We start from the raw sequence: 25,235 nt of genomic DNA on the forward strand, positions 1-25,235 counted from the left end.
ATAACTGTCTGCAACGTATATCTCCCTCCAGATGGTGCAGTACCCCTGAATGTATTAGATGCACTGATTTATCAACTCCCTAAACCTTTCCTACTTTTGGGAGATTTTAACGCCCATAACCCCTTGTGGGGTGGCACCGTGGTTACTGGCCGAGGCAGAGCTGTTGAAACTTTACTGACGCAATTCGATCTCTGCCTCCTAAATACTGGGCCTGCCACACATTTGAGTGTGGTTACTTAGTTACTTGACCATTGATTTATCAATTCGCAGCCCAGGACGTTTCCCATCTATCCACTGGAGATCACGTGACGACCTGTGTGGTAGTGACCACTTCCCCATCTTCCTGTCACTGCCCCTGCGTCAGGCCCACAGATGCCTGCCCAGATGGGCTTTAAACAAGGTGGATTGGGAAACTTTAACTTAAACTCTCCCTGACATGGTAACATCGATGTGACGGTTGAACAGGTGATCCCTCGCTCTTTAGGGTGCCCCCACCCCACCCCCCTCCCCGGCGAAAAACAGTCCCTTGGTGGTTGCCGGAAATTACTGAGGCAATTAGGCAATTAGTTGGCAAGCTCTACAGTGACATGAGCGGCACTCTTTACAGTATCTGATAGCCTTTAAGCGAGTCCGTACCCGTGTATGCCAGCTTGTAAAACGACGGAAACAGGAGTGTTGGTAGAGGTAGGTGTCGACCATTGGGTGCCATATGTCACCTTCCCATGTCTGGACAAAGATCAGATGTCTTTTTGGGTACCAGACCCCAACAGGTGTCCCTGGTGTTACCATCAATGGCGTGCTCTGTACCGACGCAAACGCGAATGCCGAGCACTGTGTTTGAACCTCTGCGTTGGAGAACTACACCCCCCTCCCCCCCAGCCTTTTGCACCCTGAAACGGCGAGTGGAAAGGGAAGTCCTCTCATTCACTACACGCCACAGTGAACCCTTTAACGCTCCATTTATGGAGTGGGAGCTCCTCAGCGCACTTGCACATTGACCCGGCACAGCTCGTGGGCCGGATTGGATCCGCATTCAGATGATCTCTCTTCTGACTACAAGTGCCATTTCCTCATCATCTTCAACTAGATCTGGTGTGATGGCATCTTTTCATCGCAAGGCGGGAGAACACTGTCGTTCCACTGCTCAAACCCAGTAAAAACCCACTTGATGCGGATAGTAATTGGACCATCAGCCCTACCAATGTTCTTTATAAGCTGCTGGAACATATTGTGTGTTTGTTGTTGGGTTGGGAGATGGAGTCACATGGCCTAATAGCTCCATGTCAGGGCGGTTTCTGCCAGGGTCACTCTACCACTGCTAATCTTGTGTCCCTCAAGTCTGCCATCCAAACAGCTTTTTTCAGATGCCAACATCTGGTTGCTGTCTTTTTTTACTTCCGTAAAGCATTTGACACGACCTGGTGACATCATATCCTTGCCACATTGTATAAGTGGGGTCTCCACTTATCCAAAACTTCCTCTAGCTCCGTACTCTCTGTGTCCAGGTTGGTGCCTCCCATAATCCGCCCCCCCCACCCCCCTCCCTCATATTCAGGAGAATGGCATTCCTCAGGGCTCCGTATTGAGTGTGTCTCAATTTTGTAGTGCCAATCAACGGCTTAGCAGCAGCTGTAGGGCTGTCGGTCTCCCCTTCTCTGTATGCAGATGGCTTCTGCGTTTTGTACTGCTCCTCCAGTACTGGTGTTGCTGAGCAGCACCTGCAGGGTGCCATTCACAAGGCACAGTCATGGGCGCTAGCCCACAGCTTCCAGTTTCCTGCCGCAAAGTCGTGTGTCGTGCACTTCTGTCAGCGTCGTACCATTCATCCGGAACCTGAACTTCATCTTATTGATGATCCACTCACTGTAGTGAAGATATAGTGATTCTTAGGACATCCAGAAGCTCAATTGACTTAGTCAGCGTAAGCAGAAGTGCTGGCAGCATCTCAGTGCCTTCCGCTGCCTGAGCAACACCAACTCGGGTGCAGATCGCTCTACGTTGCTGCAGCTCTACAGAGCCCTTGTTCAATCCTGCCTTCACTATGGGAGTCCGGTTTACGGCTCGGTGGTGCCCTCAGCATTGCGTTTAGTCAACCCAGTGCACCACTGTGGCATTTGCCTAGCGACAGGAGCTTTTAGAAAGAGTCGGGTGACCAGTGTCCTGGTGGAGGCCAGAGTCCCTCGATTGTGGATCTGATGTGCACAACTTCTTGACAGTTTTGTTGCACACATTCGTAGCTCCTCTGAGCATCTGAATTACTGTCTTCTTTTCCCGCATGCAGCAGTTTACCTCCCGCATCGGTGGCCAACATTAGGGCTCACGATTTCGGTTCGCGTGTGATCCCTTCTCTCTGAACTGGAGTCCTTCTCTTTACCATCTCTGCTTGAGGTCCATTCACGTACACCTCCACGGTGTATACCTCGGCCGAAGCGTTGTTTGGACCTTTTGCACGGCCCTAAGGACCATTTTAACCCCGACGCTCTCTGCTGTCGCTTCCTCTCAATTCTTGACGTGTACTGGGACTCCGAAGTTGTTTACTCGATGGCTGATGGTAATGTTAGCTTCGCCTATGTTCAGAGACCATATTGAACAGCATTCCTTGCCTGCCAGCTGCAATGTATTTACTGCAGAGCTGGTGGCCATATCTCATCCACTTCAGTACATTCGTTCCTGTTCTGGTAAGCAGTTTCCTCTCTGTTCTGACTCCCTGAGCAGCTTCCGAGCTACCGGCCAGTGCTATCCTCGCCATCCTTTAGTAGCAAACATGCAGGAGGCCACGTCTGCCTGGGAACGGTCCACTTGTTCAGCGGTGTTTGTGTGGACCCCAGGACACGTTGAAATCCCAGGTAACGAACTTGTTGACAGGCTATGCGGAAACCTCCCCTGGAAATGGGTATCTCTGATGAAACTGCCGTGTGTTCTGTCTTATGTCACAAGGTTTTTCAGCTTTGGGAGACGGAGTGACGTAACAGTATGCACAACAAACTGTGTCATTAAGGAGACTGCGAATATGTGGAAGTCTTCCCTGCGGGCGTCTTGCATAGAATCAGTTGTTCTTTGTCGACTCCGTATCGACCGTACGTGGCTCACACCTAGTTACCTCCTCCGTCACGAGGACCCACCTCAATATCGCTGTGGCTTCCAAATTACAGTCGTTCACCTCTTGCTGGACTGCCCACTTTTAGCCGGTCTGTGGCGGACTTTTAAATTTCCCAGCACCCTACCTTCAGTGTTAGGCGACAATGCTCCAACAGTAGCTTTAGTTCTATGTTCTATTTGTGAGGGTGTGTTTTATCATTTGATATGAGTTTTAGGGTATGTCCTTTGTCCCTCTGTGTCCTCCACTGTACGGCTTTTAGGGTGGTGGTTTTAATGTAATACAGAGTGGTATGCTTCTCCTTTCTATTCTCATGATCAGCCAGCCATGGTAATCTGCATTCTAGTTTCTAATTTATTTTTTCTACTTCAGTAATTATCGTAAACCTCTTTCGGTCTCACTTTGACTCGGACACACAAACAAGTGATCGTTACTTAGTTTCTGGAATATGACAGTTTTGTCTCCTGTTAGGATTTTGTATCGACATCTTGCTTCCCGTTGATAGAATTTTTTAAGCATTTCCTTACAGTAATTGACACTTCAGTTTTGTGGCATTTGTTGGGACTTTTTCATAGCTAGATGTTAATGCAAAATCAAATACGTTGCAGTCTCATCGTGCCTTGGGATGTATCACAATAAGTCATGTGCCAGTCCTTCCGGATCTCATCTTAACATAATTTACTTCTCACAGAATCATGTTTGTGATGAATTGTAAACAGCCATCTGTGAAGGTGATTATCAAAAGTTGAACAATAGGATTTGAGGCACGGTTGTTGATTTTGGCCATTACAAAATTGTTAAGTCATATAACAAATCTCTCACACACAATTTCCATTTTTCGCAAGTTTCCTTAAATGCAAGCTGAAAAACCTTAGCCAGTTTCTGGTGAGCTGCTAGAATGAGTATGGTACAACTGGTGTCGTGCTGAAGTGGGGTTGATTGGTTGTGATGACACAGTTCTGTAGCAGTAGCCTGAAGTCTAGTTTAGGGTGAAAGGTGATAACTTGGTCGAGTTGATGAAAGCAATGAATGCGAATGCTAAGTAAAGGTTGTTGTAAGACTGGCATCTAGTATAGTCTAGGTTCATATTTGTTTGTATTTAAACAGTTCACTACAGCCGAACACTGGTTGTGCTGTTGTCATTCTAGTTGTTCGTCTGTTTCTGAGCTGTTTTTTCTAACAGTAACAAATGAAAAACTTTAAAACAGTGGTAACTGTGCATTTCACTAGGTGACACTACTGTGCTGTGTAATTTGCTAAATATTTGTAAATACCCTGATATTTTCTGATGTCTTGTAACTTTTGTATTTATATTATTTCTTTGACTATTAACTTTTATTTTTAACACGGCAAACCAATCGTAATAGCATGTTGTACTATCCAGTGTGTGTAATCCACAAATACGACCAATCATAGAAGAGATGATGATGCGCATCCGTCCAGAAGAGGAGGTGAAGATGATACGGAGACGTGTGGCTATGAGTGAAATGAAAAAGAAGTCTGAATCTGATGAAAAAAATGTAAGTTTGCACTATTTTAAAAAAGTCTCTGTGGTGATTATTTGCTGTTATATATTGTTAGAGGTCTAGTCGTAACAGATCTTCCTATCCATTCTTTTTGCATTAGCGTTACCATTACTGATACACCTGTGATTTTCCTCTGTACTTTATCATTCATAGACTGCTTGAGCAGATAGCAGCAGACCAGAGCAGCAGACCAGATCTATGTCATTCTGTTTTATGTATGTGCTTATTTAACCCAGAAATTGTCATGATGGTGTAAGATGTCTCACCATAACACTATGAATACAAGTAGCTCCAGTACACATGCACACAGAATGTTTTATGAGGCTAGGACAGTTGGTTAGCTGTGGTCTTGCTGAACGCACATATCTGGTATTTGCCTGAAGTGATTTAGGAAAATGACAAAAAGCCAACATCTGGGTGACAGGACAGAGCAAAATATTCCCGAAGATGAAGTCGGTGTCTGTACAACTGCAATGCTTCATTCAGTTGGTTCCAGTTGTTCATTGTTCTTATGTTAATTACATAACCTGCATGTACTCCCTCGATGGTAATATAGGTGAGCCATAATGGTGTGGTTAAAATTTGGGAAATCCAAGAATCTTGGGTTGTTGCCAGATTGTAATCAGTCACTTTCTGCTGCAAGCCTCGGTTCCACTTCAGTGTTCGGTGTGGCAGTGAAATGTTACATGTCTCAGTGATTGGGTATTTTTCATAAGTCTGTATGCCATGTTCTGAGTGAGCAGACTATTATTTCAATAGCTCTGTCTGCAACAAATTTCAGCTGGTAATAGCGAATATACTGTTAATGATTTATTAGAGGAGGAGATGCACTTGGATCGTAAGAAGAGATTCCAAAATCGGATATTGGGTTTTAAGGCATACCCAGATGCAGATACTCGGATCACGATTGAGTAATGAAGAGTAGAGAGAAGTGTAAGATAATCTTCTGGAAGAATCAAAGTGGAAGGAGTTGGATACTGAAGCACTGAGGATGGGCGAGATGTGTTTGAGGTTATCTAAGGCTGTAGATGCTGTGACAAAAAATTCACAGTAGGCAGTTCAGTTGAAGAGGAATGAACTTTCGAAAAAAGGGCAGTCACTTAAGTTGAACAGACAGACATAAAGGCAACGAAAGTGACTGTAAAGAAATGTTGGGTTACAGAAGAAATACAGGGTGAGCGCAAAGTCTTGCCCTGATCATAAAAAATTATAACAGAATAACCATTTGTCATAATAAGTTACATTTGATGCTGTTACATAGGCTAGTGTTACTAGTTGTTGCGACCAGTAGATGGTGCTAGTGCTCCACAACACCAATGCGGTCTGTTAGGTCACGTTAATTGCTGGAGAAATGGCATCAGAGCAGGTGAAAGAGCAATGTGTGCTTTCTTTTCACAAAACGAAATCACCAGTCGGTGTTCGGCGTAAATTTCGGGCTTCCTATGGACGCAGCCCTCCTGACTTTAAATCGGTAAAGCGAGGTATGCAAAGTTTAACGAAACGGGCAGTGTTGAAGATCGTCCTCGAAGTGGCAGGCCTTGTGTAAGTGATGCAACTGTTGATAGTGTTAGACAATCATTTTGACAGAGTCCGTCTAAATCGACTCGTCGAGCTCCTTGTGAACTTCAGATATCGCAAGCAAGTGTGGTGAAGATTTTTCGTGAAAGGCTTAGGTTGTGTGCTTACAAAGTGCAAATCTTGCAGGCCTTGCAACCGAATGATTTGCTGACACATGCTGAATTTGCAGCTGAGATTCTAAACAGGATTGATGGTGCTAATGATTACTTAAATCGCATATTCTTTACTGATGTATCCACCTTTCGTGTCAGTGGAATGGTAACGAGGCATAATGTCCATACAAGGGGTTCAGAGTCTCTACATGCTACTGTACAGTTACTGTGAAACAGTGAAAAAATGAATGTTTGGTGTGGCCTCATGCATAACAAGGTTTTTGGTCTGTTTTTCATCACGGAAAAATCCATTACCGCTAACATTTACTTCCATGTTTGGCAACAGTTCATTGCCACACAGTTAGAAGAATATAGACCGTGGATACTTTTCCAGCAAGATGGAGCACCCCCCATTGGGCTTTGATAGTGCGTGATTTCCTGGATGAAACATTTCCGGATCGGTGGCTTGCAAAGAACGGTCCAACACCCTGGCCACCCTGCTCTCCAGATATTACGCCCCTTCACCTTTTTTTCTGGGGCTATATCGACGAGGACAGTCTTCGTCACACCAGTTGCTGACATTGATGAACTGAAGGCTAGGATACAAGTTGCTGTGGATACCGTGACAGAATACATGTTACGAAACACCTGGTGGGAACGTGAATACCATCTCAACATTCTCCAAGCTACCGAGGGAGCATACATTGAGGTTTACTAACATAAGTGGTCTAAAAAAAACTAGTAACTATGTAACTGCATCAAATGTAAATTATGATGTACTTTCAACATAGCAGCACAGTCAGCAATTGTGATAATCTAATATATAAGACACTATCAGCCTCGATTGTGGTAATGAAACAAACCTTTACCTAGGTTTCAGCCCAAATAATTGAGCCTTCTTCAGAAGATATACCTGAATCTATAATTTGTCTAAGAGGGCATGGTCTAGAAATAAGACATGCCCTCTTAGACAAATTATAGATTCAGGTATATATTCTGAAGACGGGTCAATTATTTGGGCTGAAACCTAGGTAAAGATTGGTTTCATTACCGCAATCAAGGCTGATAGTTTCTTATATATTAGTAAATTATTATGTCAAATGGTTATTCTGTAATAAATTGTTTTAATCATAGCTGCACTAGTTGGAACACTCTCCCATAACCTCCAGGCCTCGATCTTCCCTAATTGCTGTCCTCCATCTGCCTCTGCCCATTTCTCTTCTCCCCCTCTGTAGCACTGCACACCAGTGTGCATGGGTCAGTGAAGTGGTGAAATGCACCTATTCTAAACTCGCCAAATTACTTGTGCTCGAGCTACAGAAAGTGGTAGTAGTTGGGGTAATTCACTGACAACTTCAGGGAATTGCTTCCGATGTATGAACACATAGGCTAAGAAGTGCACTGTCCAGTGAAGGAGGTTATGTAGAGTAACATAGTGCTTTTTAATTTCATTTATCTTCAGTAAAATTTGTAAGCAAATGTGGTGCCATATTATGTCTGAATTACCTTCATTCAAATATTTCTTGGAATAGTCTTTCGCCAGCCGGAGTGGCCGTGCGGTTCTAGGCGCTACAGTCTGGAGTCGAGCGACCGCTACAGTCGCAGGTTCGAATCCTGTCTCAGGCATGGATGTGTAGGATGTCCTTAGGTTAGTTAGGTTCAATTAGTTCTAAGTTCTAGGTGACTGATGGCCTCAGAAGGTAAGTCACATAGTGCTTAGAGCCTTTTGAATCAATAGTCTTTCATTGTGACATTCTCAACCATTTTGTTTCAAATACTACTTCCAAATCAGTTTAAAGCTGATGTGACATTCTTTTGGTTTTGGCTGACACTATTTTTGAATACTGAGGCGAGTATTTTTTGTACTGTAGAACAATAAAAATTCATTAGTAAATTTGTTGTGAGCTACTTTACCTTTCCTTCATACTGTGTTCTAATAACTTTTCTCAGTATGAATAAAATATATAGTAAATTATTACATATTCCTGTTGTTACAGAGTATTAATATTGAACATGCTATTCATATTGAACATTATACTGGGTGTACATAAAGTCCAGGAACACTTTAAATTATTTATTGCACACGAACTAAATATTGTACAGATGTCATGCATATTGCATTTTGAAGAGAAACTCTGAAAGGTGCGTTTTTTTGCAAGCATTCAGTACGCAAACCGTGAGTGACTCGGCAGATGTCAATATGGTAATAGAATTCTTGCCATGCCCGTACCAGTGTGGCAGTCACTTCTTGTATTCTCCCGGAGCTCTTCTACGTTGAGTGGTAGAAGCAGTACGTACACCAGATCATTAATTTGTCCCCATAGAAAAAAAAGGCTCTCACAGTGCGATTTGGCGATTGGGGTAGCCATTTCATGAAGCAGCTGTCCCCTTCTGTAACACGGCTGTGTTTTGGCTAGCACTGACTATTGGCAAATTGCCAAACTACGCTATGGCTGTATATATGTGGGGGGGGGGGGGGGGGGGGAAAGAGAGACTTTGAGTTTCTCTTCAAAATGACATATGTATGATATCTGTACAGTGTTTGGTTCTTGTGCAGTAAATAATTGAAAGTGTTCCCGGTCTTGATGCACACCCTGTATTCATATTTCTTAGCAAACTTGTTTACAATGCTAGCTCAATGTGTAATAACCACCATTAAATCAAGTGGCAACTAAAAGTGTTTAATTAGCAGCCATGGAAGTTAGATAAATAAAACTTGCTCTCACATACAACAAAAAATTACTTCTGGAAAATTTGGAATTTCAACCTGGAAATCTCAGAAATTGTATGATGAGTCATCACCTTGAGCTTTTTTGCATGTTGATTGTTTTCCATATTTCTCAGCACTGACAGACAGTTTACTAAATTTATTGAAAATATTTATATAGTATGTCTGTCTTCCATAAACAGCTATCTGATGACTGACACTGGTCTATCAGTCCAGTTGTCATTATATTCAAGCCAAACCCACAAAAATAACAACTAATTATTAATAATGCTGCATTTTATTTCTTGCAGTCAAAGGAAGAAGAAAGGTTAGCGTTGCTAAGAGAATACAAAGCATTAAAAATGGAAGTCCAGGAAAAGAAAGCAAAGGAATTAGCACAAAAGGAGAGGATAGAATCTCTTAAAAGAGAGATCAAAGAAAAACGTACGTCTTTTCCAATGTTGGTTAGTTAATGCCTTGTAATATGCAATAGTTGATTTTAATTATTATTAATATTACTATTACTAGTAGTGTTTCAATATTTATACCACCATACTGCTGAAATTCAGTCCCAGTAGTGATCATTCAAATGGTGTCATAAACTGTTTTTGAGAGTGTGCTACAGAAAGTGCTAAAGTTGGAGAAAAATGTATGAGAATTCAGGCAAAGGAATTGCTAAAAGTATATAGACATGGGCACCATTAAAAGGATAGACTGCTTAAATACTACTTTGATGGTTGCTAGAAAGTTTTTCCTTTACTGCAGTGTAATTGATGTGCTGCTACTCTGTCAGAAGATTATAGGCATCTCTGCAATCATCCAATATCTTTCTTAGAAGCAGAGCCACATGACATCATCTGAAAATCTTTTTGGAAGGTTTCACATCGACATATATGCATTATTCCATCCAGGAATTTCCAGTGTTATGCATTCCCACATGTTGCATGATGTTGAAGAAAGAGCGGGGAGGAGGGGGGGGGGGTTGAGAGAGAGAGAGAGAGAGAGAGAGAGAGAGAGAGAGAGAGAGAGAGAGAGAGACTGAAGGTCATCAGTAAAGAACATGTAACTAACATTTCACAATTTGTTGTGATCAACCATAAAGGAACTAGTAGTACATTGGTAATAAAAAAATACATGCATAATAAATATACTCATTTCAAAGATGTTTCCTTTTCAGTGTATTATACTTAAACTATCTTGTCTACCGTGATCAATTCGATGAGATGATAGGAGTTATACAGTTGCTCTCAGATCCGCAGCACTGTAGCAGATGTGATTTCATGTCAACATCTAGATAGTTCTTTGCTCCAGGAATGCATCATTTTCACTTTTTGTCTTCATTTTACAACTCCTTTTAGACACATTCATTGTGATCAACCATTCTTCAGAGACCTTTAATGTGTGACAAAATTAGTGTTGCTTGCAAATGTCAAATTTTTGAATTGTTCTCCTTGCATTTTGATTCCTTTGCCAAATTTTTCTGTTGTCCTCCACTGCTTGTTCAGTCTACCTATTGAATAGCATTGGGGATAGGCTACAAACCTGATTCACTCCATTCTTGATCACTGCTTCCCTTTCGTGTCCTCAGACTCACAGCTGCATTCTGGTTTTTTATAAAAGTTGTAAATAGTCTTTTGCTCCATTTTTTAATTATACAACTTTCAGTATTTCAAATAGTGTATTCCAGTCAAATTTGTCAAAAGAATTCATGTAAATCTACAAATGCTATAAACACTGATTTGCCTTTCTTTAACCAATCTTCTAAGATAAATGGCAGGATCAGTATTGCCTCATATGGTCCTACATTTCTCCAGGGAGATGTGATTATTCAGAAGTAATGACAAGGATGGGCTTTCTGTAAGTTCTGGTAGAAGTCTTGTCTGTATGTAGCCACTTTGTCAGTGACATTGTTGTCAAGGTTATGCAGTGCACACAGCCAAAGAAAGTGTCAGGACTGTTTGACTGGTGAAATGAAAGCTTTGAAAAAACTTGACTAATGCCAAATGAAAAGGCAGAGTAACAGGCGGAATATAATGCCCAATTAAGTCCCACCTCCAAGGTGTCATTGAGGCAAACAGTATCACTTTTGTGAGGAGTGCCAAAGACAATCACACAGTTGGCTATGGTGCTGAGTCTTCTCCCCACCCCACCCCCCCACCCCCTCCCCTTTTCCCCACAGCATGACACAGCAGGTAATGTCTGTTTGCCATGGGAATTAAAGGTGACAATGTCAGCTTGTCCTCAGGAAATGTAATCTGTCATTTTTGTATTGGCCTTGTCTGCAATTTCGTAGACACAGCCTTTGATCCCATAAAAGCATTATAACTGCCATATTTTGAAGGTAAAAACAGTCATACTTGGCAATCTACACATTGTGATTTCACTATTTCTTGGTTGACATTGCGTGATGGGCTAACAGCTTGAAAGTAAGGAAATTATTCAGTATTATGTGAATGAAAAGGTGTATACAGGGTTGTCCATTGATCGTGACTAGGCCAAATATCTCATGAAATGAGCGTCAAACGAAAAAACTACAAAGAACGAAACTTGTTTAGCTTGAATGGGGAAACCAGACGGCACTATGGTTGGCTCGCTAGATGGCGCTGCCATAGGTCAAACAGATATCAACTGTGTTTTTTTAAATAGGAACCCCCATTTTTATTACATATTCGTGTAGTATGTACAGAAATATGAATGTTTTAGTTGGACCACTTTTTTCGCTTTGTAATAGATGGCGCTGTAATAGTCACAAACGTATAAGTATGTGGTATCACGTAACTTTCCGCCAGTGCGAATGGTATTTGCTTCGGGATGCATTACCTGTGTTAAAAGGGACTGTTCACAAATTGCGGAAAAGGTTGATATCGTGTTGACGTATGGCTATTGTGATCAAAATGCCCAATGGGCGTGTGCTATGTATGCTGCTCAGTATCCTGTACGACATCATCCAAGTGTCCAGACCGTTCGCCAGATAGTTACCTTATTTAAGGAAACAGTTAGTGTTCAGCCACATGTGAAACGTCAACCACGACCTGCAACAAATGATGATGCCCAAGTAGGTGTTTTAGCTGCTGTTGTGGTTAATCTGCACATCAGTAGCAGACAAATTGAGCGAGAATCGGGTAGCAGACAAATTGAGCGAGAATTGGGAATCTCAAAAACATCTGTGTTGAGAATGCTACATCAACATCAGTTGCACCCGTACCATATTTCTGTGCACCAGGAATTACATGGCAACGACTTTGAACGTCGTATACAGCTCTGCCACTGGGCACAAGAGAAATTACGGGATGATGACAGATTTTTGCACGCGTTCTATTTTACGACGAAGCGTCATTCACCAACAGCGGTAACGTAAACCGGCATAATGTGCACTATTGGGCAACGGAAAATCCACAGGGGCTCTGAAAAGTGGTACATCAGCGACCTTGGCGGGTTAATGTATGGTGTGGCATTATGGGAGCAAGGATAATTGGCCCCCATTTTATCGATGGCAATCTGAATGGCGCAATGTATGCTGATTTCCTACGTAATGTTCTACCGATGTTACTACAAGATGTTTCACTGCATGACAGAATGGCAATGTACTTCCAACATGATGGATGTCCAGCACATAGCTGGCGTGCGGTTGAAGCGGTATTGAATAGCATATTTCATGACAGGTGGATTGGTCGTCGAAGCACCATACCGTGGCCCGCACGTTCACCAGATCTGACGTCTCCGGATTTATGTCTGTGGGGGAAGTTGTAGGATATTTGCTATCGTGATCCACCGACAACGCCTGACAACATGCGTCAGCGCATTGTCAATGCATGTGCGAACATTACGGAAGGCGAACTACTTGCTGTTGAGAGGAATGTTGTTACAGGTATTGCCAAATGCATTGAGGTTGACTGACATCATTTTGAGCATTTATTGCATTAATGTGGTATTTACAGGTAATCATGCTGTAACAGCATGCATTCTCAGAAATAAGTTCACAAAGGTACATGTATCACATTGGAGCAACTGAAATAAAATGTTCAAATGTACCTACGTTCTGTATTTTAATATAAAAAACCTACCGGTTACCAACTGTTCGTCTAAAATTGAGCCATGTGTTTGTGACTATTACAGCACCATCTATCACAAAGTGGTCCAACTAAAACATTCATATTTCTTTACGTACTGCACAAATATGTAATAAAAAGTGGGGGTTCCTATTTAAAAAAATGCAGTTGATATCTATTTGACCTATGGTAGTGCCGTCTAGCGGGCCAACCATAGCGCCATCTGCTTTCCCCCTTCAAGCTAGACAAGTTTCGTTCTTTGTAGTTCTTTTGTTTGATGCTTATTTCGAGAGATATTTGGCCCAGTCATGATCAATGGACCTCCCTGTATAGTTGAAGCTTACATTTGTACTGGCTCATAAAATTGTTCAAACAGTGCCTAAATATTTAGCACTCTATGAAAGATTAATATTCAGAAGTTGGTAACAAAATGGTGATGCAGCGGTGTCTTATTCTGATTGTAACTGTAAGTCTTCTGTTAGCAATATGGAGCTGGTTGTTTAATAGGACCGTACCAAGACATTAGTTTTCAGGACAATGAAAAACATGAAACACTGCATAAAAATTGTCAACATATAATTTGAAGATTGGTTTGCTGTAGCACCAACTGATATTTGTTTTTTATATTCTGTCATATTTGCTGGGCATCTACTTTCCACTAACTTCTAGTGATAAACCAGCAGAATCACAGAGGACAATAGTAACATTTCAAAACAATGTCAACGACATATAAAGAAACACAATTAGTTATTTCAGGCAGTTCCATAACGGAGATGATGATGACTTTTGATTTCATTTCCGTGAAACAGATGCATTGTAAGAGTTATTAGCACATGCCACTTCATCACTCATAGCTTTCTTCATAACCAGTTTGTGGTTCATACTCTCCCAAGTTCCAAAAGCTTGTCACTTGACAGTAACATTAGATAGATGTTAGTCAGACAAATGTCCCAGTGCTCAAAACTATGAATTCCTCTAGTGAGACAGTCTAGTGTTTGGTTATGTTGGAAAAAAGGTGAGAAGAGATTAGAGAGACATCACAAAGAACTGCAGTTGGAGAGAACAGAATATGTGGATGAAGAAAGGTGAGTACTCAAGGAATGTGAATTTTAAAATTTTCCTGGCGAATTGACTGTTCAATCAAATCTCGGGCTTGCAGCCGGTCATCATTCAATACTTCGCACGATATTTCAACTGGGCACCTGCCGGTCATCTTCAGGTGAGCCGTCGCAAACTGGTGAAAATGTCCTCCGTTCCGCAATATATATAGCGTACTGTAACTATTCTGCGCATACGTCGAAAACTTGATAGATGAACCACACTGCCCGCCGGCAGCGCCCTCCCTGGTGGAATAGTGGAACTCAGTCGCCCTCTGCATTGCTGTTTGCCACGGCCGTTGACGCACTCTGTCTTCGATTTGAGCAAATCGTGGAGATGATGGGATACTGTGCACTGTCCAGCTGGTAGCCGCTGTCACGGTTTAACAGATTTTCCACCAGTTGCATTTCTACGGATTCTTTAATAATGGAGTCCCAGAAAGATGTTGCTGTGGACAAAATCATTGTTTTCTCATACTCCATTGAATGTCCAATAGAAATACAATGTTCAGCAATAGCGAACTTGCTTGGCTGCAAAAGGCTGGTGTAACGTTGATGTTCAGTGCAGCATTCTTTCACGGTGCGTGTGGTTTCACCTATGTAAGCCATACCACATTGGCACGGTATCTTGTAAATTCCGGCCTTTCGTAGTAACAGACTGTCCTTAACTGATCCCACAAGGTCCGCAATCTTCGATGGTGGGCGGAAAACCACTTTTACCTGAAATTTTCGGAGGATTCTTTATTGTTAGTGCCCTGTTACCTTGTGGTGTTTAGAAGGCTAGAGGTATGGTCTGCTAAGTGACTCTACCTATAGGAGGATTGATTACGATCCTACAGGACGTGTGCAATGGAAAACTTCAGCACTATTAAATTCCTCCTCCTTACCGCAAGAGACCATCAAGAGGTTCAGACCACATGGTTGTGTACCTCCGAGACTGTATGGCCTTCCAAAGATTCATAAAGAGGGTCTTCCACTGTGTCCAATAGTGAGCAACATTGGAGCTCCTACATATGATTTAGCTAAACATCTCACTTCCTTACTGAGACCTTTCGTAGGCAAGTGCTCACGTCACATATTTTATCAGTAGACTGGGGGCTCTTCGTCTTAGCAGTGTAGACCTTCTAGTAAGTTTTTATGTGGTCTCACTTTTTACAAAAGTTCCTCTTGCAGATTCTTTGACACTGATTGGTAACATGTTTCCTGTTGATATCACTGCTTTGTTCAGGCACGCTCTTTCTGCAAATTATTTTATGTTTAATCAAGATTATTTTGAACAGACTGATGGTGTCGCCATGGGTAGCCTCCTGTCTCTTTCGTGGCCAACCTTTTTATGGAGGATTTTGAAGAGAGCCCTTGAATCAGCTACTCTGAAACCAACAGTATTTTGGTGGTATGTGGATGACACTTTCATAGTGTGGCCTCATGGAGAAGATAAATTAATGGAGTTTCTCCATCACCTCAACTCCATTTATAGCAACAACCGGTTCACCATGGAAATAGAGAAATATTGTTGTTTGCCTTTCTTGGATGCCCTGGTTCGAAGGAAGAATGATGGTTCTCTAGGGCATTCAGTTTACCGGAATCCCACTCGTACTGATTTGTACCTGCAAGCATCGAGTTGCCATCACCCATTGCAAACCATGAGTTTGCTTAAAACACTTGTTCATAGAGCTCATACTGTCTCAGATCTAGATAGCTTACCTCAAGAACTCGCCCATCTAAAGACAGTATTCAGTGAAAATGGATATCCCATCCGGCAGATTAACAGGGCACTAACAGTTAAAACTAAGAAGCAGGAAGTGAATAAAGAGGAGAACAAGCCGGAACAATCTTTAGCTTTTCTTACTTTCGTTGGCAACACTTCGTTTAAAATAGAAAGAATCCTCCGAAAATTTCAGGTAAAAGTGGTTTTCCGCCCACCATCGAAGATTGCGGACCTTGTGGGATCAGTTAAGGACAGTCTGTTACTACGAAAGGCCGGAATTTACAAGATACCGTGCCAATGTGGTATGGCTTACATAGGTCAAACCACACACACCGTGAAAGAACGCTGCACTGAACATCAACGTTACACCTGCCTTTTGCAGCCAAGCAAGTCCGCTATTGCTGAACGTTGTATTTCTATTGGACATTCAATGGAGTATGAGAAAACAATGATTTTGTTCACAGCATCGTCTTTCTGGGACTCCATTATTAAAGAATCCATAGAAATACAACTGGCGGAAAATCTGTTAAACTGTGACAGTGGCTACCAGTTGGACAGCGCACGGAATCCCATCATCTCCACGATTTGCTCAAATCGAAGAAGACAGAGTGCGTCAACGGCCGTGGCAAACAGCAATGCAGAGGGCGACTGAGTTCCACTATTCCACCAGGGAGGGCGCTGCCGGCGGGCAGTGTGGTTCATCTATCAAGTTTTCGGCGCATGTGCAGAATAGTTACAGTACGCTATATATTGCGGAACGGAGGACGTTTTCGCCAGTTTGCGACGGCTCACCTGAAGATGACTGGCAGGTGTCTAGCTGAAATATCGTGCGAGGTATTGGACGACGAGCAGCTGCAAGCCCGAAATTTGTTTGAACACTCAAGGAATGTTTGAGGTCTTCTAAAAGAACATGACAACCCAGTTCTTATTGTGTAGATTAACATCCATTATTTTCACCCAGGTCATGTTTGAAATGTTCTGTTATCATTATCTTTCTATGCTAGTATTATTAAATAACCTCATACAATACTGATGCTGTTTGTTATAAACTTAGTTATTCCCTCTTTCCTGCAATTATCAACTTACCCTGCCAAGAATGTTTCCCTTAGTCTCCATTTGACAGTAACATTGTCATGTGTAAAAGAAATTTTGCTTCCTCCTGCAATTGTTCAGCAACTAAGTTAAAGAGCATTTCTCTCTATTCCTTCAACAGCATATTTCATTCACAACACGAGTGATGCATGATTGATGCATGTAGAGTGTAGAGTCTTCACGTAGATGATCCTGGTCTAGGAGGAAGTGTGGTCGTTGTAGGACTTGTAGTATTACAGCTTTCAGTTACTCGTATTAGACACCCGTTTTATTTCAGATCAAAAAGCTTCAAGTTTGCTACATGAAATTCGTGAGCTGAACAACCTAACTTTGACTGTGAAAGCAGCATCTCAGCAGCTTGAGAATGGCATGAAGCTAATGTGTGACAGTAATTGCATCACATCGTACGGCAAGAATGCTAAGCAGGTAAGTGAAGAGGTCTACTATAGCATTTATTTTGTTGTTAATGTAACTGTATGTATTTGGTTGTTGAGGGTGTTACCTTGCTGCATTCATTAAGTTATTTGCCCGTTCAGTGTGCCAGCAAAGGTACTTTCATAAAAGAAATCTGTCCCCCCCCCCCCCCCCCCGCCCCTCTCATATCTTCTAGATTCATAGAGCAATTTCATTATGATCCTATTCCTAAAAACAGGAAAAATCCTCCTCACAAAGTTGGCATAGTGTTTCCCTCTCAAGCTGTGTGCGAAAACCACTTTAGTGGTGTTGCAGAGGAAGCCACTTCTCATCTCGACTTAGAAAGTATCATTCTCCATTTTTTTATATAACCTGATCCTACTGTAGGCAACATTGCAGAGAGCTTTCATATACAGGTAGAACCTTACATAGCTATTCTTTGACATCGGTCCATTAACAGACAAGTATTACGCAAATGTTCTGTGAACTCAGATTGCAATACCTGGAGGCAAGGAGGCATTCTTTCAGGAAATCACAACTGAGAAAGATTATAGAACTGGAATTTGTGAGAAATGGGAGAATGACCCTACTGCCCACCAATATACATCTTGTGTAAGGGCCACTAAGAGGAGATTAATCAGGGCTTGTACGGAAACAGTTTTTTGCCCCTACCTCCATTTGAGAGCACAAGAGGAGAGGAACTGCAGCTATCCACAGAGGTCCAGTGTAGGCTGTGATCATCACATGACAGTGAAACTTTGTAGACATGTTCAGGTGGAATTATTTATGCGTGGGAAAAATTAGTTCAAATTTTGGCCACCAGACGCAAATGTGGTGGTGTTAATTAGAGATGGGCAAAACTGTTCTTTTCAGAGATTGGATCAGAACTGTTCACTCCCTGAAATGAATTAGCTCTTTTTCATGACTCGCCACTCATTTACAATAGAAAATAAATGGAAGGCACATTGCCCTTTAAACTTGGTTTATTCCAGTACTATACCTGTATTTTGATCTTATTTGATCCTATTTTGAAGTAACACAGATAATGAGTAAGAATTTTGTATTGTTTATTGAAATTTCCACGATATGACAAAGTTTTTGATTATTGATTTATTTTGCACTATCGTGGTTTTTTGGGTGATCGGAAAATGATGTAACTTGAGATTTACATTAACAATATATTTGGCTATAATGTATTAAAATTTCATTAACCTCATACAAATACATCGCAAGCCATATATTTTTAAAGTGAACGTTTCCTTTCGAAGACGCCTAAAATCGCAGAATCCGTACCAGAATAAGAAAAAAATATATAAATTTGACTGTAAAACGAAAGTGCTGCATATAGCCTTACGCAGAATAAAACAAGGAAAATATTGGTGTATAACATTTTGCGATACGTTTATCGGTTCGCTCGTAATTAAAGTGTAAATTCGAGTGTCCATAATAAAAATCCTATAGTAAGAGGAGTCTTCAGGAACCTAATCTAATCAGTTTAAGCAAATAAAAATAAAATAAAAACAATTGATGTATACATAACATAATAATGTAATATACATAGCGGTATTACTACGAAGAACAATATCCAGTGGGGACGAACTCCGATGCAGAGGCGCTGAGTCGAGCAGGTCGAGCCGCGAGCTGTATTACTGCGTGAGCTGAGACCGCAGAGACCAGAGTGACACCTGAGTCGCTTTGCTCGACGCTCTGGCTAGAGTCGAGACGGTGGGGTGAGCGTCGAGCGGGCGAGTTCCGTGGGTGGGGGGGGAGCGGTGAACTCACCCGCTCCGAGACAATTCGTCCGTTCCCTTACGAGCAGGTTTTTGCAAGTAGTTCCTATGTTATCCGCTAGGTGGCTCTCTGTCCTGTTGCTCGCATCAACTGCCCAGAGGGCAGGACGTGCGACTGCAACGATCGCCGACAGAGTGCGATGCGAAGTTAAGCTGCGCCAGACACTGCACAGTGCACACGGCAGACGACGCACAGACGGCACGGCATATGTGAAACACAGAATCCAATGGGGCACTGCACAATGCAGGCAGCCAAGGTAGAAGCAGGGCAGAGGCCGGCACTGGCTGTGTTGTGTGGCATGCAGTGTGCTGTGACCAGCAGAGGCACTGCTGATATGCTCCGTCTCTCTCTCTCTCTCTCTCTCTCTCTCTCTCTCTCTCTCTCTCTGCCGTGGGAAACGTTTGGAGCTACCGTTCTTTTTTTCTGAATCACTGATTGTTCACTCCTTTGAAAGATTGAACTCCATGAATTAGTTCAAGAGCGGATCCCCCATCTCTAGTGTTAATGTTAGAAAGATGTATAGAAATGTATCCATATGTAATGGATTAGGAATGGGACATGGGCAGAAAAGGTCAAACAAGCAAGAAAGTCATAGCGTTGTTTTTATTTTTAATCTGTTACACAATTCATTCAATACGAGCACCAGAGACATCGAGATGCTGTGTCTGTGAAATGATGCGATCGACAGTTGGCCGCAGCAGTTCTGGTAAAATCTGAGCAACGTATTTCTGTTTACTGGCCTTCAGAGCACATAGAGACCAAATGTGTCCCAGGTAAACACATTATTTTAGATCTTCCCAGAACCAAGTCATGTGGTTTCATATCTCGAAGGCCATGCATCTAGAAAATCTCTAGACATAAAACGATCACGGAAGGTTGCATTAAGCAGATCTTTCATCGGGCGAGCGACACGAGATGTTGCTCCATCTTGCATGAAAACAGTGGCTTCCACAGAGTTGTCTTCCAAAGCAGGAATCGTGCTGTAAGAGGACATCTCGATAATATGAATTCGTCACTGTATAGGTACTCACGACTGCACATTACACTATTTCATACAGAAAGGACAATGGCTCTTGAGTATAACACAAGGTTTAGCAGTACCCCAAATTCGGCTGTGCTGTGCATTCACTGCACCCTGTAGTGTAAAATGTGCCTCATTGCTTCATATGATGTCAGGCCATATGTCATAAAATTTGATCTGTGCCAGAAACCGAAGAGCAAATTCAGAATGCTGCTGATTCAGAGATTCCAGTCACTGCACTGTCTGGATGTTGTGCAGATACTAGTGTAAAATAAAACTCAAAACTTTCCGTACTGTTGACCATGGGATAGAAAATTTTCGTGACACAGCCCAAGCACTAGCACCATCTGGGGAATGTACTGCACAGTCAGCTACAAAAAAAGCACCTCGTCAATACAGCACGGATGCCATACTGTCGTACAAGGTACAGTGCCAGATTTACACCTGGTGGCCAAAAGTGAACCAAGTTTTTTCCAGGTGTTGACAGATGTGAAAATTACTGAACTATCAGTTTAATAAGTCACAGCTGCAAAATACTAACGTGAATTCTTTACAGATGAATGAAAAAACTAGTAGAAGCCGACCTCGGGGAAGATCAGTTTGGTTTCCGTAGAAATATCGGAATCACAGCATGCGTTCTCAAAAATGATGAGTTCACAAAGGTACATGTGTCACATTGGAACAACCGAAATAAAATGTTCAAACGTACCTACGTTCTATATTTTAATTTAAAAAACCTACCTGCTACCCACTGTTTGTCTAAAATAGTGAGCCATATGTTTGTGACTTATGTTAGAAGAAAGATTACGGAAAGACAAACATAAGTTTCTAGCATTTGTGGACTTAGAGAAAGCTTTTGACAATGTTGACTGGAATACTCTTTCAAATTCTGAAGGCGGCAGGGGTGAAATACAGGGAGTGAAAGGCTATTTACAATTTGTACAGAAATCAGATGGCAGTTATAAGAGTCGAGGGACATGAAAGGGAAGCAGTGGTTGGGAAGGGGGTGAGACAGGGTTGTAGCCTCTCCCTGATGCTATTCAATCTGTATATTGAGCAAGCTGTAAAGGAAACAAAAGAAAAAATCGGAGTAGGTATTAAAATCCATGGAGAAGAATTAAAAAGTTTGAGGTTCGCCGATGACATTGTAATTGTCAGAGACAGCAAGAGCAGTTGAACGGAATGGGCGGTGTCTTGAAGGGAGGATATAAGATGAACATCAATAAAAGCAAAACGAGGATTATGGAATGTAGTCGAATTAAATCAGTTGATGCTGAGGGTATTAGATTAGGAAGTAAGACACACAAAGTAGTAAAGGAATTTTGCTATTTGGGGAGCAAAATAACCGATGATGGTCGAAGTAGAGGGGATATAACATGTAGACTGGCAATGGGAAGGAAAGCGTTTCTGAAGAAGAGAAATTTGTTAACATCAAGTATAGATTTAAATGTCAGGAAGTCGTTTCTGAAAGTATTTGTATGGAGTGTAGCTGTGTATGGAAGTGAAACGTGGATGATAAATAGTTTGGACAAGAAGAGAATAGAAGCTTTCGAAATGTGGTGCTACAGAAGAATGCTGATAATTAGACGGGTAGATCACACAACTAATGAGGAGATACTGAATAGAATTGCGGAGAAGAGGAGTTTGTGGCACAACTTGACAAGGAGGGGGGACCGGTTGGTAGGACATGTTCTGAGGCATCAGGGGACCATAAATTTAGCTTTGGAGGGCAGCGTGAAGGGTAAAAATCTTAGAGGGAGACCAAGAGATGAATACACTTAGCAGATTCATAGGGATGTAGGTTGCAGTACGTACTGGGAGACGAAGCTGCTTGCACAGGATAGAGTAGCATGGAGAGCTGCATCAAACCAGTATCAGGACTGAAGACAACAACCAACAACAACAACTACTACTACTACCACTACTACCACTACTACCACTACTACTACTACTACTACTACTACTACTACTACTACTACTATAAATAATTCACTCTGTGCTGTCTAGACTAAGAACAGATAAACAATATAAGGCAGTGAGAAAGTCGAGGATAGGCTGCAGCAGGTGGAGCATGCAGTCATTCGAGCAAGCCAGTGGATGTGGAGCAAGAGCTAGTGCATTCTGTACTGGTATTTTGAGTTCTGTCACGGGGAGAATTTTCTCAGAGAATGCTATTTAAGTTGTAAGAGAGAAATGCTTGTTTAGACACACAAGTGGTGTGGCTCTGTGGGTAAGTTCCTTGCTTCACATGCAAAGATATGGGACAGATCCCCATTTAGTCTTGATGTTTCCTTCATTTCACGTACTGTCTCTTTCTCCTCTGGACAACTGTCTCTTAATGTGGAAAAATACCAGTTGTGCAGTGGTATGGTGTGCGTCGAAGTTTAACACACCTCGACTCGCTAGGAAGAAAACGGCATCCCACCTCAAACAGGACCGCGTCTAGTAAACCACTACGGTGTTGAAGACAATCTGTAGGATAAGGACAACTGTAATTTTTTGTGTTAAAATAATCAGTTGTGTAGCAGTTGTCTTAAAAAGCAGTGCCCCAAAATGTTGTTTCCTCCCCATGCATAGACATGACTATTTATGAGTCAATGCCAGATTGTCAGTAAAATAGTTCAGTGTAACTGGACAAAGCTAATGATGTTTTTCTTATTATAACATATCACTTCATAAAAGTGATAACTTACTACCTGTACCAGATGCAGAAGTATGAAACAGGAATTCCCCTATAGATAGTGTTAGTCATCAGTGTAGGGCCTGTGAGACCGCGTCTGCAGCTCCATCTGCTTCCTGAAACGGCTGATGACGAATGTCAGTGCACACGAATCCAAGTTCCGTACATCGGTATCTGTTTCAAACCTGTAAACTTGTCAAGTTTTTGCTTACAAACTAAGAGTTACGGACAAGATTCATTTTTTTGATGTGAGAAACGAGTGTGGGAAACGACCGAAAAAGTTAGAAGACAACCAATTGCAGGTTTTGAAGATGATGGGGAGTGGGTGAGGATGATGGGGAGTGATACTCAAACTCAACAGGAACCCCCAGAACAATTGAATGGAACTCAAAAAGCCATTTCTTTTTGGTTGAAAGCTATGCGAAAGATGCAGAAAGTGGGAAAATTGGTTCAGCATGAACTGAATAAAATAGGGAAAGCAGATCAAAAGACCACTTGGGAAATACTACTCACCAGATAAAAAGAAAGTCGTTTCTCTATCAAATAGCGACAGGTGATGAAAAATGGATAATTTTGAGAATACTAAGTGTTGTAAATCGAATGTGAATCCAGGCAAACCATAGACATCCAGTGTAAGACCAAATTGCTTTGGAAAAAGACGATACTGTGTTTGGTAGGACCAGAAGAATGTCATTTATTATGAGCTGCTAAAATCTGGTGAAGCCAATCACACTAATCACTGCCAACAATAAATGATCTATTTAATTCGAGAATTAAGTAAAAAATGACCAAAATAGGGAAAAATACAAGTCGTATTGCTCCGTGATAACACCCCATCTCACAGCAAAATGGGTCAGGGAAATGACCCAGGCATTCATTCAGTTGAGAAATACTAGGGCATGCTGCTTAGTTTTCAGACTTGGCTTCGTCCTATTATCATCTATTTGCATCACTGGGACACGCTTTTACTGAACAACGCTTAAATTGATATGAAAATGTCTCACTGACTAGTTCTTTTCGAAAGAACTACTGTTGTTGTGTTTTTTTTTTGCATGGCATTCATAGCCTGCTGGAGAGGTGGGAGAAATGTATAAACAGCAATAGAGATTATTTTGAATGAAATATTGTCAGTCAGTTTCAAACAGATGTGTGATTATTGCAGCCAAATTCCAGTGACATACAGTACTTATACAACTGCTATGTTTCCAGTGAGTGATCGTCATCAGCACATAGGAATTTTGTTAAGTGGGTAGTAAGTGAGAAGTAGAGAATTTGTGTAAATGTGCATGAAATCGGGAGGACGGACATCTTGTTTCCACAAGCAACTGGTTACCACAATACAGCACTCTGAGGAGATTCACCACTTCTCAGAGACAGCACTGCCCCAGAGAACCCTGAAGCTCGTAACAAAAAAGGAAAGCAGAAGATACAATGTGTCTAGCCCATAAATTGGAAAGACTGGTCATTTAATGTGAACAATGTTAATGTTTATGGACTGAAATGTAGTAAAAGAAGTGTTTCCTGCTGCAATATTCAATGAATATTACAATGTTTTGTGAAGAAGGTAAGCTAACCTTAGCAAAGCAAAAGGGGATCTCAGGTAATTGTATTATGGTTCTTATACCCTTTCAACTCATTCCTAATTTAACTACAAATTAACTGAGGCAGAACACAGGTAACATTTCATTTATGGCATTCACATCAGAACTATCAATATTACTGAAATTTCAACTGCTATAGCAGTAATGTGTGACAAGCTGGGAGTTTTGGTCGGACAGGAAGTGTGTTAAGATAGCCGAAGTTATGGCGACCGCTCGTGTAAAAGGGCCCTCGTAGTTCTGTTGGTACATTGTTATATATAAGTGAAACGTGCAACTGGTAACATAAGAAGAAAATTCTCTCTTGTCGTACTAATAATCCTGTGAAATTACCGTATTTACTCGAATCTAAGCCGCACTTTTTTTCCGGTTTTTGTAATCCTAAAAACCGCCTGCGGCTTAGAATCGAGTGCAAAGCAAGTGGAAGTTATGAAAAATGTTGGTACGTGCCGCCACAACTAACTTCTGCCGTCGAATATATGTAGCGCTTTGCAGGCATGCTTTGTAGGCACAAAGATAAATACTGGCGCCAAAACCTCTGCGTCAGTAAATAAATAAAAAAAAATAGTGGAAGACGAGCTTTTTTTCTCCGCCGCGAGTTTCGACCACTGCATTTTCATACATTATCCAACAAAGTAAATACAAATTCCGTATTGTTCATCTTCGAATGTAGCACAATTTCAGTATACTACGAAAATCTGACTGGCAAGACTGTTTGGGATATTTGTCAATATGACCAACTCTATGTTCTGAATTTTTTCCTACCTGTGAGAAGAGATGGTTGC

The 25,235-nt window shown here is 41.7% G+C and overlaps 1 protein-coding gene across 1 annotated transcript in view; it reads left to right on the forward strand.

The window, feature by feature from the left end:
• The first annotated feature begins 4,481 nt into the window (after positions 1-4,481).
• The window catches only part of LOC126143134 (disks large homolog 5-like), a 367,143-nt gene continuing 346,389 nt past the window's right edge, over positions 4,482-25,235 (forward strand). The window contains exons 1-3 of the mRNA XM_049915344.1: positions 4,482-4,617; positions 9,312-9,444; positions 17,224-17,372. Coding sequence (XP_049771301.1) covers positions 4,519-4,617; positions 9,312-9,444; positions 17,224-17,372 — 381 coding nt within the window. The 5' untranslated portion in view covers positions 4,482-4,518. The remainder of the gene's footprint in view (positions 4,618-9,311; positions 9,445-17,223; positions 17,373-25,235) is intronic.

The sequence above is a fragment of the Schistocerca cancellata genome, unplaced genomic scaffold (assembly GCF_023864275.1).
Source record: "Schistocerca cancellata isolate TAMUIC-IGC-003103 unplaced genomic scaffold, iqSchCanc2.1 HiC_scaffold_782, whole genome shotgun sequence".
NCBI classification, from domain to species: Eukaryota; Metazoa; Arthropoda; class Insecta; order Orthoptera; family Acrididae; genus Schistocerca; species Schistocerca cancellata.